At 38.3% G+C, this 16,452-nt stretch overlaps 1 protein-coding gene across 1 annotated transcript in view; it reads right to left on the bottom strand.

The window, feature by feature from the left end:
• Positions 1-16,452, bottom strand: part of TMTC2 (transmembrane O-mannosyltransferase targeting cadherins 2) — a 390,535-nt gene that overhangs the window by 226,836 nt on the left and 147,247 nt on the right. The window contains exon 2 of the mRNA XM_028105476.2: positions 15,449-16,019. Within this exon, the coding sequence (XP_027961277.2) occupies positions 15,449-16,019 (571 nt within the window). The remainder of the gene's footprint in view (positions 1-15,448; positions 16,020-16,452) is intronic.

Raw genomic sequence — 16,452 nt, 5'->3', positions numbered from 1 at the left:
GCAGATTCTTCTGTAAATTGAAATAAAACACACAGCCCATTTCAGTTTGCAGTGAGTACTTGGCCTTCGAAAACCATTATTATAAGCACTTTGGGATCTAATCTTTTGTTCATGGGAATGTATAAGCACAATTAATCCATCTTTCCAGTCAGATTACTTCAAAGACAAAGAAAGCTATCAAAAAATTTTTTTTAATTTAGCAATAAGATTATTTTTTTAAATTATGATTAAACATAGTATGATATAATTTGCTTCTTGAAGCATCCCCCAAAACTCCCATATTAGGGAAAAAACCACTGGAGAGGCTAAATGACTTGTCCACAATTACACAACTAGCTACTGGCAGAAACTGTGTGAGAACCCAGGCCTCCTGATTAGAACCGCAGGATTTATGTCATTATGCCATACGGCCATACTTTTCACAGCATGTTCCCTTTATCTCTGAAATCACAACTTCTCTCAAATGTCTAACATTTTTCAGAGGCTTTCGTGTAATTAACTTAGAAAAAGGCTACCAGCTGGATGCAAAGGTGTAGGTTCAAACAACCTTTATATAAATCTGATGTAAATCAGCAAATGTCTTAATGGCATATTAAATTTTTATAAAATCATTCTCCCATAATTAAGTTTATGTTATTGCTCTTTTAAAATTGCTCAGAAGTGAATTCGCCTCTAGGAAGCAAGCTGGGACATATTTTAGGATAGTCATTACGTTAAAGGCGTAAAAAAATATATACTCCAAATTCAGTTCCATCTTTTAAATGTGTTTAGTTTGTCTAAAAATACATTTTCTTTTTTTTTTTCCAAAAAGGTAAGGGAATGGAAATTGGTTTTATTCTAGATTTGACAAGCACCTTTACACTTTGATAAAACTCCTGGTCAAAGCTAAAAACAAGTCAATTATATGTACTTAAACACAACCTAACTACTTCTGCGTGTGTCAGGACATGTGTAACACACTGAGAGGCAAAGGTATGGAAAAGAATAAGAAGTATCCAGATTCCTATTTCCACTGCAAACCACTGTTCTTCATTCAAGAATCAAGGGTTGCATGTACCAAACACACAGCCAACAAAGCAATCAAATATATCAGATTCTTACTCCAGAAAATTACATTTATGTAGGGGCCCATGATTCACCATACTTCTAAAAAAAAAGAAGGATCCAAGCATTCTGACATCAGATTCTTACTCCAGAAAACTGCATTTATGTAGGGGCCAATGATTTATCATTGTTTTAAAAAAACAAAATAAGCAGTGTGACCCAAACATAACCCCGAAGAAGATACCTCGATTACCCAAACTTCATTGCCAATTTGTTAAACAGTAAATAAGACGTTCAAACAATATTAAAGACACAGTGAAAACATTCAGGAGTCTCAGTAAGACTTTAACCAGGCTTACTGACCAACATGGTTTAAGGTCACAGCTTTTTTCTACAGATCGTCTTAAACTTGAAAAGCAAAAAATAAAACCTACATCTTTAAAAAACAAAACAGTAACTACAGGTCTAAAGTCCCTTATCCTTAATTTCAAAATATGTAATTAAAAATACAGTAATAGTTGCAGAAACTCGGTGAACATACTCAAAAAACAATAAACTGAACACTTTAAGTGGTTCAATTTTATGATACGTGAATTATATCTCAGTAAAACTGTTAAAAAGAAACAAAACTCCCCACAAACAATGAATCATGGAACACTACATCCAAAACTAATGATGTAATGTATGGTGATTAACACAACAATACAAAATTAAAATTGAAAAAAAAAAAGTCCTGATTTAAGTTGACATGAGGTTATTGATAGTCTTTATCTATTCCATTTATTGTAAATATTCATGTATTTCCCTTCAGAAATGCTAAACGTTTCTTAATTCAAAATGCTGCCATGTTACATAATACAGAATTTACACACCCTATTACTTTTGAATAATTAAGAAAAATTTCAGAATCACATCTGGCCTCAGGCATTTTAGGTACTGAATCACGGAACTTGTAGTCCTTTTTTTATATAAATAGAAGAAAGCTCAAATTCTAAAAATAGTCTTAGTCTATCTACATCAAACAAGACCTGACATCCTGCACAGCCTTAGGACCCACTAAGACACACAGGAATCCTTGGCATCACACTGTTAGTTAATCTAAAATGTTTTCTATTTTTAATGAAATTTGCAGGAAAAAGAGTTTTTATCTGAATTAAAAAACAACCTCTATGGCACAGACTCATCTTTTCCCTTATAGAGCCATTAGAAATGCACTGCCTGTCCTGGGGACATAAATAAGTTAATATGGTTGATTAGCAATGATGCGACAACATGAAATTCAGAGCCAAACCAAATACTTTAATGTAAACTGATTCCAAATAATTCTTTTTTGCATGCTTTTGAGAAACACCACGCATTTCAGAGCAGGTAGCAGAAGTTGATAGGAGTTACAGAAGCAAATCCAAACCAGTTCAACGTCGAAGGGCATAAATATGTACGATGTGTGTGTGTCTCTCTTAAATCTGTTCGATGTAGGGCAAAACCATGGCAGATGTGATATGCCCTTGCAGCCCAATGTGATGTTGAGGATCAAGCTCCAAATACCAAGGTCTCAATGTCAAGATCTCTGGGACAAGGGAATGCAAAGGCATAAAAGGATCCAGTCCTTGGTCTCAAGGAGGTTTCCAAACCAACTATACACACACGCATGCGCACGCACACACACAATCAGTACTGTTCATCTAATACCTTAAATAATTAGACCACTTTTTACTTGAGGGAACTCAACTGTGAGACAATGGCCTGCACTGGAAATGATCTGGATTTAGAATTAGCATTGCCTTTGAAATCCAGTCTCATGGCATGCTGATCAATTCGGGGGAGTTCATTCAACTTCTTGTAAAATGGAGTACAAAGAGTGACCCCACAGGGTAACTGGGACAGCTAAGTTAGAAAACAAATGTAAATTACAAGAGAGCCGGAGGAGTTTTGCCTGTTTTCACTACTTTGTTCTCAACATCTAGAATGGCACCTCCTATTAGAAGACATGTACCTATTTATCAAAAAATTAAAAAAATTAAAAAGCATCTAGCAAATTTTGTAAGTTGACTCTGAACCTAAATGAAATGCACAAGCATCAAATGATTTTAACGTATAAAAATTTTTAAAAACAAAACAAACTAAAATCCTGGATGAGCTGAGCTACTTAATGTCATGACTTCTCTGTCACTCTCTCAAGGCTCTTCCTTAACCAGGCTGAATTAATTTGCCAGACACACGTGCTTCTCTGGCACTTCCCATGGAATTCTATTAGCACTCGAAGCAGAGTGATATGATCATTGTATACATGTACTTCCTAGGGGCTGGGATAATATATTACCCATCTATGTATTTTTAGCACCCATACACCAACTGTTGCATATGGAAGATAAGATATTTTGTATTTAAAGCTATTGTAAGTAAGCAGCATTGGTCCCAGGGCCAAGTAATAGGAGAATGGTTGTTTCTTTCATAATACTCTTTGGGTCTTCCACTTCAGCTACACTTGTATAAAAACAGTATTATGGGAAGACCATCCACCTTGGTGTCAGACATTTGGAATGAAATTCCTTCTCCACTTACATACTATCTGTGACTCCTTGGGCAAAATTACTTCCCTTCTATAAGCTTCAACTTCCTTAACTGTAAATGAGATTAATAATACCTACTCTCATAGAATGAACAAAATAATGCACAGAAGGCACTTTGCTAGCACACAGTAAGCCCTGATAAATGGTGGTCGTTACCATTATTACCACCAGCTCTGTGTATATGCAAATGAAAGCTAATGATTTCAAATGGGTTATTTCTTTTCCTCTTTGAACAATACGGAAGTCAGCCCAGCCCTGGAGAAGATGATACTGCAGAATGCAGGAGAATCAGAGACTACAAATCATCCTGTCCCCACACCAGAAACTTCAGGCTGCTGCTTTGACAACTTAAATTCAGCCCTGCTGTCGCTCAGCCAGCCCATTTTTCAATTGGCACCTCCACATTTTCTCTTTTCTTGCCATTTTATTTCTGAAATACATTCATTTTGGAGTTATCCTCACTTCTGACATTATGGTTGTCACTGATTCCAATATTCACCCAACAGTGAGACACTAAACTCACACTGTATAGTCAAAAGGAACTCTGAACATCTTTTAAGACATTACCGGTGGCATTTTTAAAATCCCACCACAGTCTTGGAATAAGTACCAGGGTAAATAACAACATACCCAGCTGATCTGTCTACTGCTGATGCCTGAAATTTCGCCTGCTCCTGAGTTCGTGCAGGGTGACTTGGAGAAGAGGAAGAGAGTAGCAACAAAGAGCCGCCCCAATGTATTGTTTTAATTCTCTACTTCTAGACCAAACTCAGGCTCCACATCATCAAAGACAAGATCCCTCCACTGAGGGGTAACCTACTTCAAACAGTAACACGCTGTTAGTAAAGGCAATTAACCAAATTAGGAAGAAAAACGCACTGTGTTTTTAGTCTCTTTGTGTTAAGTTTCTGGTAGCTACAAAAGTAAATATTCCATTTGAATGCAGGCTTAAATCAAGCTAGAGACCTAGGTTGATAGCATGCAAATACTTAAGCACTTAACTGAAGGTAGTTGGGGATGGGGTGGGGGTGGGGCAGACTGGAAAAGGGGCCTGGGAGGAGGGAAACAACAAAACAAAAAACTCCATTTCAAAAGGTACTCTAGAATTATTAACAGAGCACAGAGAACCTAGGCTAAAATAAGAAGGGCAGAATCTAATTAGTGATGAACTGAAGGGATTGGGCACACAGGTCTCTTCAAAGTCTGTAGTCTTAACTGACAAATAGAAAATGACTTCCATAGTAAGTTTTCTAAGAACTGAAGGCAAGGAGGCCAAGTATACAGTGAGACAGCATCAGACCCGGGGGAGGAGGCTCTGTTCTCAAACAAGCCTGTGCCACACATTTGTGAAAAGAGAGGGGGTGGCATGTAGATAGTTTCCAATACCTCTCTCTAGCCACAAAGCCTTAAGTTTTTATAAGAAGTTTATGTTGTTCAATAATATTGTATGGGGGTATGAGATTCTCAATGGACACATCAGTGGATCCCAAACGTGGCTTTTCATCAAAATCAGAGGGAGGGCATTTAAAAAGTAGTTTTTCTCCTGCTACCTCTCCACCAGGTCCCTGTCAATGCCTCAAAAACAAAAGGCAAAGCAGACCAAAAGATTCTGATTCAGTCGCTTCCAGTTTTGTGCTACAATCTCTGGTTTAAAACAGTCTCCCCACCAGAGGATGCTCATCATCCCAGGTTGGACTATTCAAAGGAAACCCAGGATGAAATGAATCCTAAAATCTTTAAACAGTCGCCATCCCCCACCCAAACCCCGTTATCATCTGTCAATTAAGAGCAGATTTGTAAATACTGGATTTCCTAAAATCAAAGCCAATTCTACTTATTATAGACTTGTCTCGGCAAGCCAAAGTTATGGGGATTTAGGTTTCTGTAAAAATAATTTGGTCTGATTTATTAAGGCATCCAAAATATATTTTTTTAAGATTTTATTTGTTTAGTACAGAGAAAGAGTGACTGAGAAAGAGAGAGCACAAGCCGGGGATGGGCAGAGGGGGAGAGGCAGAGGGAGAAACCGACCCCCCACGCCCCCCTCCCAGGCTGAGCAGGGAGCCTGATGCGATCCCCAGGACCCCAGGATCATGACCTGAGCCAAAGGCAGAAGCCTAACACACAGCCACCCAGACGCCCTGGCATCCAAAATACTTTATAAAAATTTTTGGTAGCCAGAAACAGTATTGCTCTAAAAAACAAAACTTTTGCTCTCTATTACCTCCCTAAGAGGTGGGGAAATAAACAAATGAACAACAACAGCAAGAAAAAAGAAACAGCCTCAATGTTTCCCTGAAAAGGTTTGTTGTAACAGATTCTGGAATCAACTGCAACAATATTGCCTGCCAGGTTTGGGGAAGAACGAGATTAACATTCACCTTAAGGTGATAACCGTGCTTCCCCTTTCTTCAGAGAATGAGACTTGAATGCTGCAAGCTATTGCAGCTACTGAACCAATCTTCCTTACTATAAACCTGGCTAAAGGAAATATATAGGCAACAGGGTGTTGGGTGTGAGGAGAACAGGAAAGCCCGGCTGCCCTCCATTTCCAGATACATAAGCAACAGCACCATCCTGAGCCTGAAGGGGAAAAACCAGGCTATAAAAGTAGGAGTGGATGGGAAGATATTAACAGCGAAGAAACATTAAGGAATGACTTCAACACACTTGTTTTCAATCAATTAAACAAAAGATAAATTATCAAATTGTGTTGTTCAGAAGAACTATCCTTGCAAAAGAATTTTGTTTCTCCATATTCTTTACATCGTCAGCAGTGGTGAATGGGATCAAAAACACTCCATTTCTTGATTGACATTTAATCCTGCATCCCATGAGAAAAGCCACAACTACACTGAGTTGCTCTGCAAAATGACACATACAAAGTTCACTACCATTGAAATGTTGTGGAAACGCAGTAAAACGCTGATGACCATGATGGTCTTTCTACAGGAAAAGAACTGGGCGGAAAAGTGTACATTTACTATCTTCATACCTAACAACCCTGCGAGGCAAATATTATATTCCTATTTTACAGACCACGTAACTGATGTTCAAGACGTTCAGTAATTTATCCAAGGTCACAGCAACTTAAATCTAAATCTAAAGGCTCCAGTCCTATGACGTTTCCACAGCAGCCTTAGCACCCCTGCACGAGAGGATTAGCCAAACACCCAGTGGTTATTCAGAGTAAGCAGCACTTGTTTTTATACTATTAGACAACCAATATGAGTAAGCAGCAGTTGTTTTCTACTATTAGATACAATGTCGTGAGATCTTAAGAAGAAAGAAACTACACTCAATGGAACACGGAAACTGGCAAATTTTTGCCTCACTTCAAATAAGAATAAAAATTCTATGTAATTTGGAGTTTGCCATTTCATAAAAGTTATGGAAATACACTCAAATCATTCATGTATAATCTTAGTGTAATCTGACTACAGTATATAAGCATGTATTTATGCAGTCTACTCTAATGGGACACGCAACAGACACACAAACACACAAACCCTTTTGAAGGGGAGGGGACAGAGTTTACACATTAAAAACTAAAATAATGCCCTCAAAAGGGCTAGGTTGATACTACTAACAGGTATAACAACGCAAAATTCACAGAATTAAAACATTAAGTTTTTCTTTTTTTTGTTTTTAAATATGCAAACTATATTTTTAAATACAACCAATATTGCATTTAATCAAGAACTCTAGTAAATGTACTTGGTACCTAGTTATGTTTAGCAATATTTTAATGGAAATTCTAAATATATTTTCCATTTCTTCTCTTACTAAAAAACTAAGTCATTTGTTTTTAAATGTCCTTCAGTTTTCTCACGTTGTCCCTGTTTGTTTTGAATCTTACATTAATTATGAGCAAAATGACAACCACATACCAAGGGCAGGCACTGTAGATTCCCCTATCATATCAAAGAGAAGGATTATCATTTCTGCATTTTAGTTGATCTCCTGAAATTAAATGAATAAACATGTGGAGAAGGAAAGAAAGTGTCCTTTGGAACTGAAACACTGGCTTCACTAATCAAGGCCATAATTATTGAGGAAACATGTATTAAATTCTGAATTCATGCTATTTCACTTGATGCAAGAGTTATAATCAGACCAACAGAGCATGCAGGAGCCATCTGGGTGCTGCAGAGTTGTAAAGACAAACCCAGAGAGCAAGGGCACATTGACCTTCTCAGCACCACGTCATTGCATATTTTGCCATGCCTGTTTTCCCCTTTTGATTTCTTACCACTCTTTTTTGGAAAAAGGAACACTGTGATCCGGAGATATGAAACAGGATGTAAACAATAAAACATATACTGCCTCGAAAGCTTACTGTACTAAAACATTTTATAACTATTTTATAAACTATCAATGAATTTGATTTCATACTCCGCCCCACCTCCTACCCCAATCACGCCTTTTAAGGAATCTCTAATGCATTCTTGGAATCTGTCTTTCTATAGCTTAAATTTCATTTGAAAAGTCAACACTCAATTAGCATTCCCATTGTTCCAAGTATTTAAGACAGGAATCTGACTTCTAGGCAATGACAATGATTTGAAATTTGTGCAGACCACATCATTTTTCTGTGAAATTGACAGCACTGAGTTGAATATGAGTAACCATATAATCATGAAATCCCCGTCAGTCAATCTGATTCCTCTGAGGCAGCAGGTTATCGAAAATGGAGCCGAGTGATGTAATACAGATCCCAGACAGTGTTATGAGAAGAGCAGAGATGATTTCAATGAGACTCATTATTTATTCATCACAAGGTCCAATTTGCGTGTCATTTTCACTGATGGTATAGTGAGTTAACTGGCTGAAATTCAGTGCTGATAGAGTATTTTATTCTGGATTGTAAAAAGGACCATTTTGAAAAACGTTTCTGTCTTCCTGTAAGAAGGAATGCAAAACAAAGAGGGATTTTGCAATTGTGGCCACTCACTGTAACATTTGAACATCGTTCAGCAATGCTGGAAGAATAGACACAGGAGAAAGCCCTAAAGGACTCCCTGTTTTTCTCAACAGCAGTATATAATAATACGCTAGATGCTACAGAGTAAAAAGTAAAATAATCTAGTCTTCGAAAAATAACTGCCTTTTTTTTTTTTTTTTTAATGTTAAAGAACGAGATAAATGCTGGTAGGAAACATGCTCACTGAATGAGATAAACCTCCTGAATCTGATTTGGTCTCATCACCAAAGGGACCCACTCTCAGGTCTGTTCCCAGGGAAGGACAGAGAAAAAAATCTCCCAAGGGGCAAAATGGAGCTAGCCTGGACGTTCTCAAACTTCTCCCATGTACCAGTCAAAACACAAGCACATTTAAAAACCATGCAATGTCTCCCAACATTGTTGGGGCCATAACATATCTTAAAAGGTTCCTACATCATTATACATACTAGCTCTCTCAACCCGCCTTTCCCATTCATTTTTCTCTGTAAATTCATGCACTCTATGTATCTGCCGAAACCACTGCTCAGTGGTCCCCGTAACTTCCCGGGAGTTTCCCTCTGTGCAATGCTCACACTCTACCCTCCACTTTCCCCGGCCCCTCCAATTATAAATGTCTATATGTGAACCACCCTTCGGGGCCTTGCTCCAATGTCTCTGCTCCTGATCCCCTCAGCAGAAAGTATTCCCCCTTCCTCGAAACTGCCCTAGCACTCCCAGTGCCTCCTTTATATAACCTCATTACTTTCCAGCTTGAATTTCAGTTCTGCATTTACACGCACTACTCTCAACTTCCTAGCTTACTCTAAAATGTCCTTAAGGGCAGAATTTTGTCAATTCATCTTTGAGTCCACACATCACCTAATACAATGTCTTGTACAAAGATGACTCTTTAAAAAAAAAAAAGGTAATTTGTGAATAGATTGCTGTTGCAAGTATTAACACTCTTAATTCAAGCATTACATTAACTTACAAGAGTAGTCAGCTTCCAAATTTCAATTACTCAGCTTGCACCTAAACTGTAACCAAAATACAGAATCGTCTTAAATCAGCTGAGCAGAGAGGCCAACCTGCAGAAATAAAATACCTTATTAATCTCTGACTTTTTGAATTGTAAAATATTTTTGAACCTCGACTTTTATTTGTTGTATTATCTGGTTAACAGTGTTGGCAGCTATTCAAAGTTTTAAAGTGACTATAGGTCATGAATATTAAATGCTACAACAAGTTCACTGGGATGAATTCCAAATTCATTTGTAAGTACATGACAAATAGCCCTCCAGTTTCAATAATGCGAGGAAATACTGTGATCAGAATCAGAGTATCTTGTTGTATCTGGATCCTCACAAAGTCAAGTGTAAGGCAAGCGAAGGGAAAGAAAATCGTAACAAAGTGGGAACACTACTTGAAGTAGAGTGGCACAGATGTTGATTGAAGAAAATCAGAAACAGCAAATATATCATATTTCATTGAGCACAATCAATATAAGAGTCACATCTTGAGTAAAACCACAACCTAGTCTAGAAAGCAAAGGGACAAAGCTATAAATGATAACATATTCCGCCAATGCCATCCCCAGCAGCTAATCAAATAAAAAAGCACATGTGGCTTCAATGTGCAAATACCTGGAGGCTCTGTACCTCCCTTTCCATGCCCTTCTATACAGGGGGAGTCACGTAAACTAGATGTACAGAGGCACCACATTTAATATCTTCAGTGTTCCAATGGTGACAAACCAAAAACCTTCAACAGAACATAAGCCCCCCCCCCATAACCCATTCTCAAGGTAACCCTGTAAATGGTTTGGAAATATAGGATTATTTGTTTGCGTCTGATCGCTACATTCTGATGTAGAATCAAGCTTATGCGTAACATCCAAGATAAACTTTTTCACCATAGGCAACCTCCACCATTCACATCCTGCTTAGCATTAAAATTAAAAAGTTATTTCTAGACTCATTTTCCAAAAGTGGCAATGCCTCCCCATTTCCTCTCTCATAATATAGTCTCTTCATTTTGTTTACGTGAAATAGCACTATAAAATTTAATTTTAAGAAAAGGAAGTTGTCTAGATAATGTGTACCTTAGAAGCAACTATAGCAAAACAGAGGTAATCATCTTTATAGAAATTCTTTAAAAGATCAAACAAAAAGGGCTTCATTTCTCCAAGCCAATTTGGGCTATTATTAGAATTGTTACACTGGTTTTCAGATTTCTTTTTTTTTTTCCACCTGTAACTGAATAAGTGATTATGAGGCTAATAAAGGGGAAAAAGATGTTTCCACATTAAAACAGTTAACAGATGTTAAATAAGCACAGAAAATGGCCACTAGGCAAGCAATGACTGATGTTTGGTAAGTAAGAAAAATGTTGCTTTTGCTGATTTTATTACCCATGTACCTCCCGGGGTCATGGGAGACTTGTAAAACATTTTGTGGGCAGATAAAAGTCAAGCATTTATTTGCAAGGCTAGTTTAAGTGTGTTTCAAGGGTTCTTCACCTCCTCCTTACTTCTGACCACATAAAACTAAGTAAGTGAAAGTCATCTAAGAAAGGCTAAAACAATCATCTGACGAGAAGGCAAGAAAACTTATTTTTTGACATTTTTCTGACATGCATTTCTTCCAGTTCTACCCTCCAGACCCCACTAACCAGGAATGAAATCCTCATTGTACAAAGAGAAGAGGATAGGATTTTACTTTAACATTTCAGGCACATATTATTCCAGGACAAATCTAAAACAAGTGTGAATTCAATAATTTCCTGAGTACCTACTACGTGCCAGATGGTGCACTAGATGCCAAAGATAATGTAGGAAACACCTTAAATAGAATGCTGAAGTTAAGAACTAGGAACATTCAAACATTTTAAGATGGTTAGGAACACTCATTTTGTTCATACACGTTTCTGAAGATTTTATATTTGGTGTTTTCTTACAAATTCCCGCTAACTATTGACAACTGTATTATTATATTATTTCATGTCATATTCAACCATACTATTTTGTAAGTCATGCTACCTCAATAAGTACTTATTATATAAGTTAAATGTGTTTATGTTTTTAGTATATTTAGAATAGTGCCTAGCACATAAAGACTCTATGTGTTTATTAAATACTAAATAAAATATCTATGATACACCAGGTCCTTACTATTTTTCACATACTTCAAAGAAAGAGAAAACTTTCATATTAATGAGAAAGCCTTTTATATAATATGGACATATGCATCATCTGCGTGAATCTTAGAAGTAAAAAAATGGCAGCAAAGAAATCTGGCCAAATTCAGCCATCCCAAGGATTCTGTCTGGCCCAAACAGGGTTTGTTTTTAAATCAGTAACCAATATTAAGTGACAATAAATGTCATTGAAAAATCCAGAGGTCTGTCTTCCTACAGAAATCCCCAACTCTCCCAAGCCCAAGCCTGTATTTTCTTATTGCAGTAATAGGATGAAAAGGAGTCCCAGAAGTGGGCACAATCTTGCTTCCACCAGTCCCTTCTGCCTGGCCCTGGTGCACATTTGAGTTTGGGGGCCAGGATCTTTTAAGAGGTATAGAACTGAAACCAACACTGTGAAGAAAGAAGCTGAGTGTGACTGCTATGAGAAAAACATTACTGATGAAACTATCAAAACAGAGAGCCTTGCCCCTCTGGTCCTAATAATTTCCAGCGTTAAGAGGACCACCATTTTGGGATTTGAGTACTTGGCTAGTTCACTGGTTTGCATAATAGAGTTAAACATTTGTGCACTGGAGTTTTCTGTTTATATAAAAGTTACGTTTTAATAGGGCAGGGAAGTTTATTTCATCTGGCAAACCATGATGCGGAGTTAATTGGTAAGATATTTAAGATGATTTATCCTTTTAAGGTTGAAAAGGACCTTCTAAAGTCTTTTGAATTCACTTCCTTCAGAGTCTCTTCTAACTCACCCCAGGCATAGAAATCTATATATTATAAAGACAGAATATGGAATTTTCTATAACTTCCATATGTAATCTATGCCAGTGTTTATAAGCCCCATAGTCATAAAATTCTAAATGAAAAGTTTTTGCTTAAATATCCATGCTTCAGCTTTGGTCGATTCCTAATTCATATGCTTTCAAAACCACTGTATGTTTAAAGACTAACAGAAGTTTATCTTTTGGCCTTCTCTCCCTTAAAATAAAGAATTACAGTTTCCATTGATATTTCTTCTCTTCAACTAGTATGTATCAGGTGCCTTCCAAACACTGGGCACCAAGCTCACACTGGACGCCCCACAATTTCATAAAATCTTCACAACATCTCTAAGAGCCAACATTCAAGGTCTCCATTTCCAGATAAAGAAACAGATCATTGAATAGCCCAAGGTTACTCAGCCAGTGTGAGTTTAATATTTGATTCCATACTCTTTTCTTCTCTTCTAGGGAAGTCATCTGACGTTACATCTGTTCATTCATCTTCACACCTTCACAATATAGTAAAATCATCACTAGACGCACACAAATATGTATTCTAGTTCTAGCGATTCTACCATTTTCTGGGTGACCGTCACATCTCTGGTTCTCTACACCTTAAACTGGAAATAAGGGGAATGGCATGGATGGTCTCTATAGTCTCTTGAAAATCTATACAATCTGTTACTGAAATGTTCTCATTAAGCTCATTGGCCCAAAACCTGAGAATGAAAAGAAAGTGTGTGCTTGAGATAGCAACTCTCAGATGAAGTGTTTTGCTGCCCCAACTACTTCCCTTGCCCACAAGCAGTGGCTGCCAGACAGTCTAGGCAAGTTTCCATTTGGAAACTTCTCAGGACATTGAATCTTCAAAGTGTTACGTCCTTTCCCATGGCCCGGGAGGAACCTCACACTCTCTACTGCTAGGAGTTCCTTTGCTGGTGACATTTCTCATTTTCTTAAGCAGGATGCTCAGTTACATTTTAATTTTGGATAAACAAAGAATAATTTCTTATTATAAGTATGTCCCAAATATTGTATGGGACACAGTTATACTAAGGATCTCTATCAGCAACTTTGTCCTTGAAAATATGCTTAGAGAACTGAAAATTTCTTAGAAAGGGCCTTCAGAAGGTCCTAAAAGCAACTCCTGAATTGATATACCAAGATAATTTCCTAATTCATGAGATGGTAAAATGGAAATTCTGTAGAATGCCGAACCACAATGTTTCACAGGTTATCAATGCGAGTGTCTACATCCTCAGATAGGTCTCTCTCCCATCATCAGATAGGTCTCTCTCCCTCCATAGGACAAGGACCATTATTTATATGTATTCTCTCTACTATTTCCAGTAAAACAAGAAAGCTTGCTATTGTTGTTGATATGGCTTTAAAACAAAAGAAAAAAGATTTCTCTCCCTAAATCTTCCTGAACAAATAATTAAAATTGATTTGAAATTAAGAGTTTGGCTTTCAAAACACTGTTGTTTTTAGGCATCAAACTCGACCCAACCAGAGTTTTCTTTTAAAGTTTCAGCATAGGGGTGCCTGAGTTGCTCAGTCAGTTAAGTGGCTGCCTTCAGCTCCGGTCATGGTCCCAGGGTCCTGGGATCGAGCCCCATGTCCTGGCTCCCTGCTCAGCGGGGAATCTGCTTCTCCCTCTGTCTGCTGCTCCCCCTGCTTGTGCTCTCTATCTCTCAAATAAATAAATAAAATCTTTTAAAAAAATAAATAAAGTTTCAACGTATAACTGAAATCACAAAAGAACTTCATTAAGCACTAGATACTTGAGTTCTAACTGAAAAGGTTATGCTTCCTCACAGAACAGAAGCACAGCAGTATATTACCCTGCCTACTAAGTGAAAAAAAAAGTCATTTAAAAATAATAATAATAAATGTTCCTATTTCCCTCAATTTTTTCTTCACTTCAATTTCTTCACAATTTGATTTTAAATAAAATTGAGAATTAGGGGCAGGGAAAAGTAGCCAAAATTAGAAAACTTGACAGCATTCCTGATCAGGGTAAGCATCCAAAACCATAACTCCTCACCTAAGGGTCCAAAAGGAAGGAGGAGCTGGCCTAAAACATGAGCAAAATTTGCAAACACTGGTCAAGTTCACCCCTTACACTAAAAGGCAAAGCAAGGCTAAGTTTATTATGAATGAGAGAGAATGGGGAAACCGGAAGGAGGCGGTTTCTCAACATACCTCTGTCTGCCCAATGCCTTCCCCTAACACACTAGCCAAAAACTGGTTCTCTGTAGGTGGATGGGATCTGAAAGCGCTTCTGTGACCTTCAAACAACATTGTATTTGAAACCACTAAGGGAATACAGAAGAGCAAATATTAAGCCCTGAGGCAAAGGCCTTAATTGGCCTCAGGGCAAAACCTATAATAAAACCTCTTTGTGTTTTGACTCTTGTATTCTTACTCACTACAACAAGGAAACGGTGAAGATGATTCACTGTTGAAGAATTTGAGTTCCCAGCGCACCGCAGAGAAGGGCTGTTTTCCAAAGTCAGATCAGGAAAAGTACTATTAACAAATGGCAGAGGATTTCCCCTCCGTAGAGTTTAGCATCTGGCTCTATTACCAGCTCTGATATTTTTACAAATACACATTACAGGCAATTTACTGGATTACAGAGAATTGGGGCCGAAATAAAGAATGAATAAAAATAAATAATAAAAGTGCCTAAACCTTACCAGGCAAAACTGCCCTTCTCCCCGCTTTGAAATCATGAAAATAAGTTAAGAAACCCAAGAAATAAAACAATCCGTGAATGAAACTCATGTTAGTAGGGAAAGGTCGAAAAAGACACTTCCACTTACTGAAGATCAAAATGTAACTTATTTTAGATTCTCTTTGAAAAGGAACAAATTTGCTTTTCGGACACTGCTCGGTAACCCAATGCTCGAGTGCCAACAATCACTTACTCTGTAGATGGTGGGTAAGATCTGTTTCATTTTCAGCCTGTGAAAGACAAAGACGTCATAAACTGCAGACACGGCGAGCACAGTCACCCCTTGTTCCTTCCACAGCATGCTGCAGCCTGCGCACAGCCCCGTCCCCAGGAACCAGCCCCAAGTCCTGGCTGAGTAGCCTCTTGTAGAACAGTGTTTCATGTAGCAGAGCAAGGACAGGAGAAAGAAGAGACTGGCCCCGACGTCGGCCCGGCCCACAATTCCCGCCACTGCCTCGGTGTGGATGGGGTGAGAGGCAAACATCAAGCCTGCCATGAAGGTCCAGTATCCGTCCCCGAGGAGGATCTTGGAGAAGCTTGTGAAGACACCAGTGACCGCCGCATGCAGCAGGACATTGACGAGGTGATAGCTCCAGGGATTCAACCCTCCGATGGCATGGTTCAGGCGAAAAGAGAGAGTGCAGAGTGGCCGGTAGGATTTATGGCTGCCGCTGTGGGTTAGAAGAGTGCCCCAAAAATCATTGTAGAAAATGTGCGTCCATGGAGTTTCTGGGAGAAGGTCTTGATTAGTCTTGATAGCACGGCTAAAAAACAAAATGTTTTTTTAAAAAATCAAATACAAAATATGGAAAGAAAAAAAAAAAGAAAATACAGTTGACCCTTGACCTACATGGGGGTTAGGGATGCTGACTCTCTTGCAGTTGAAAATCCAAGTATAACTTTTGACTCCCCAAAAACTTAACCGGAGGCCAACCAGAGGCTTTACCAATACCACGGGCAGCTGATGAACACATATTTTGTATGTTGCATGTATTATATACTGTAGTTTTAAAATAAGGTAAGCTAGAGAAAACGTTATTAAGAAAATCATAAGGAAGAGGACAACTGGGTGGCTCAGTCAGTTAAGCAGCTGCCTTCGGCTCAGGTCATAATCCCAGGGTCCTGGGACCAAGTCCTGCATCTGGCTCCCCGCTCAGCGGGGGAGTCTGCTTCTCCCTCTCCCACTGCCCCTCCCCC

This window comes from Eumetopias jubatus, unplaced genomic scaffold (assembly GCF_037043125.1).
Source record: "Eumetopias jubatus isolate StellerSeaLion01/CBP00866 unplaced genomic scaffold, mEumJub1_p1.0 scaffold_8, whole genome shotgun sequence".
Taxonomy (NCBI): domain Eukaryota; kingdom Metazoa; phylum Chordata; class Mammalia; order Carnivora; family Otariidae; genus Eumetopias; species Eumetopias jubatus.
This window is presented reverse-complemented; position numbering and strand designations above follow the sequence as displayed.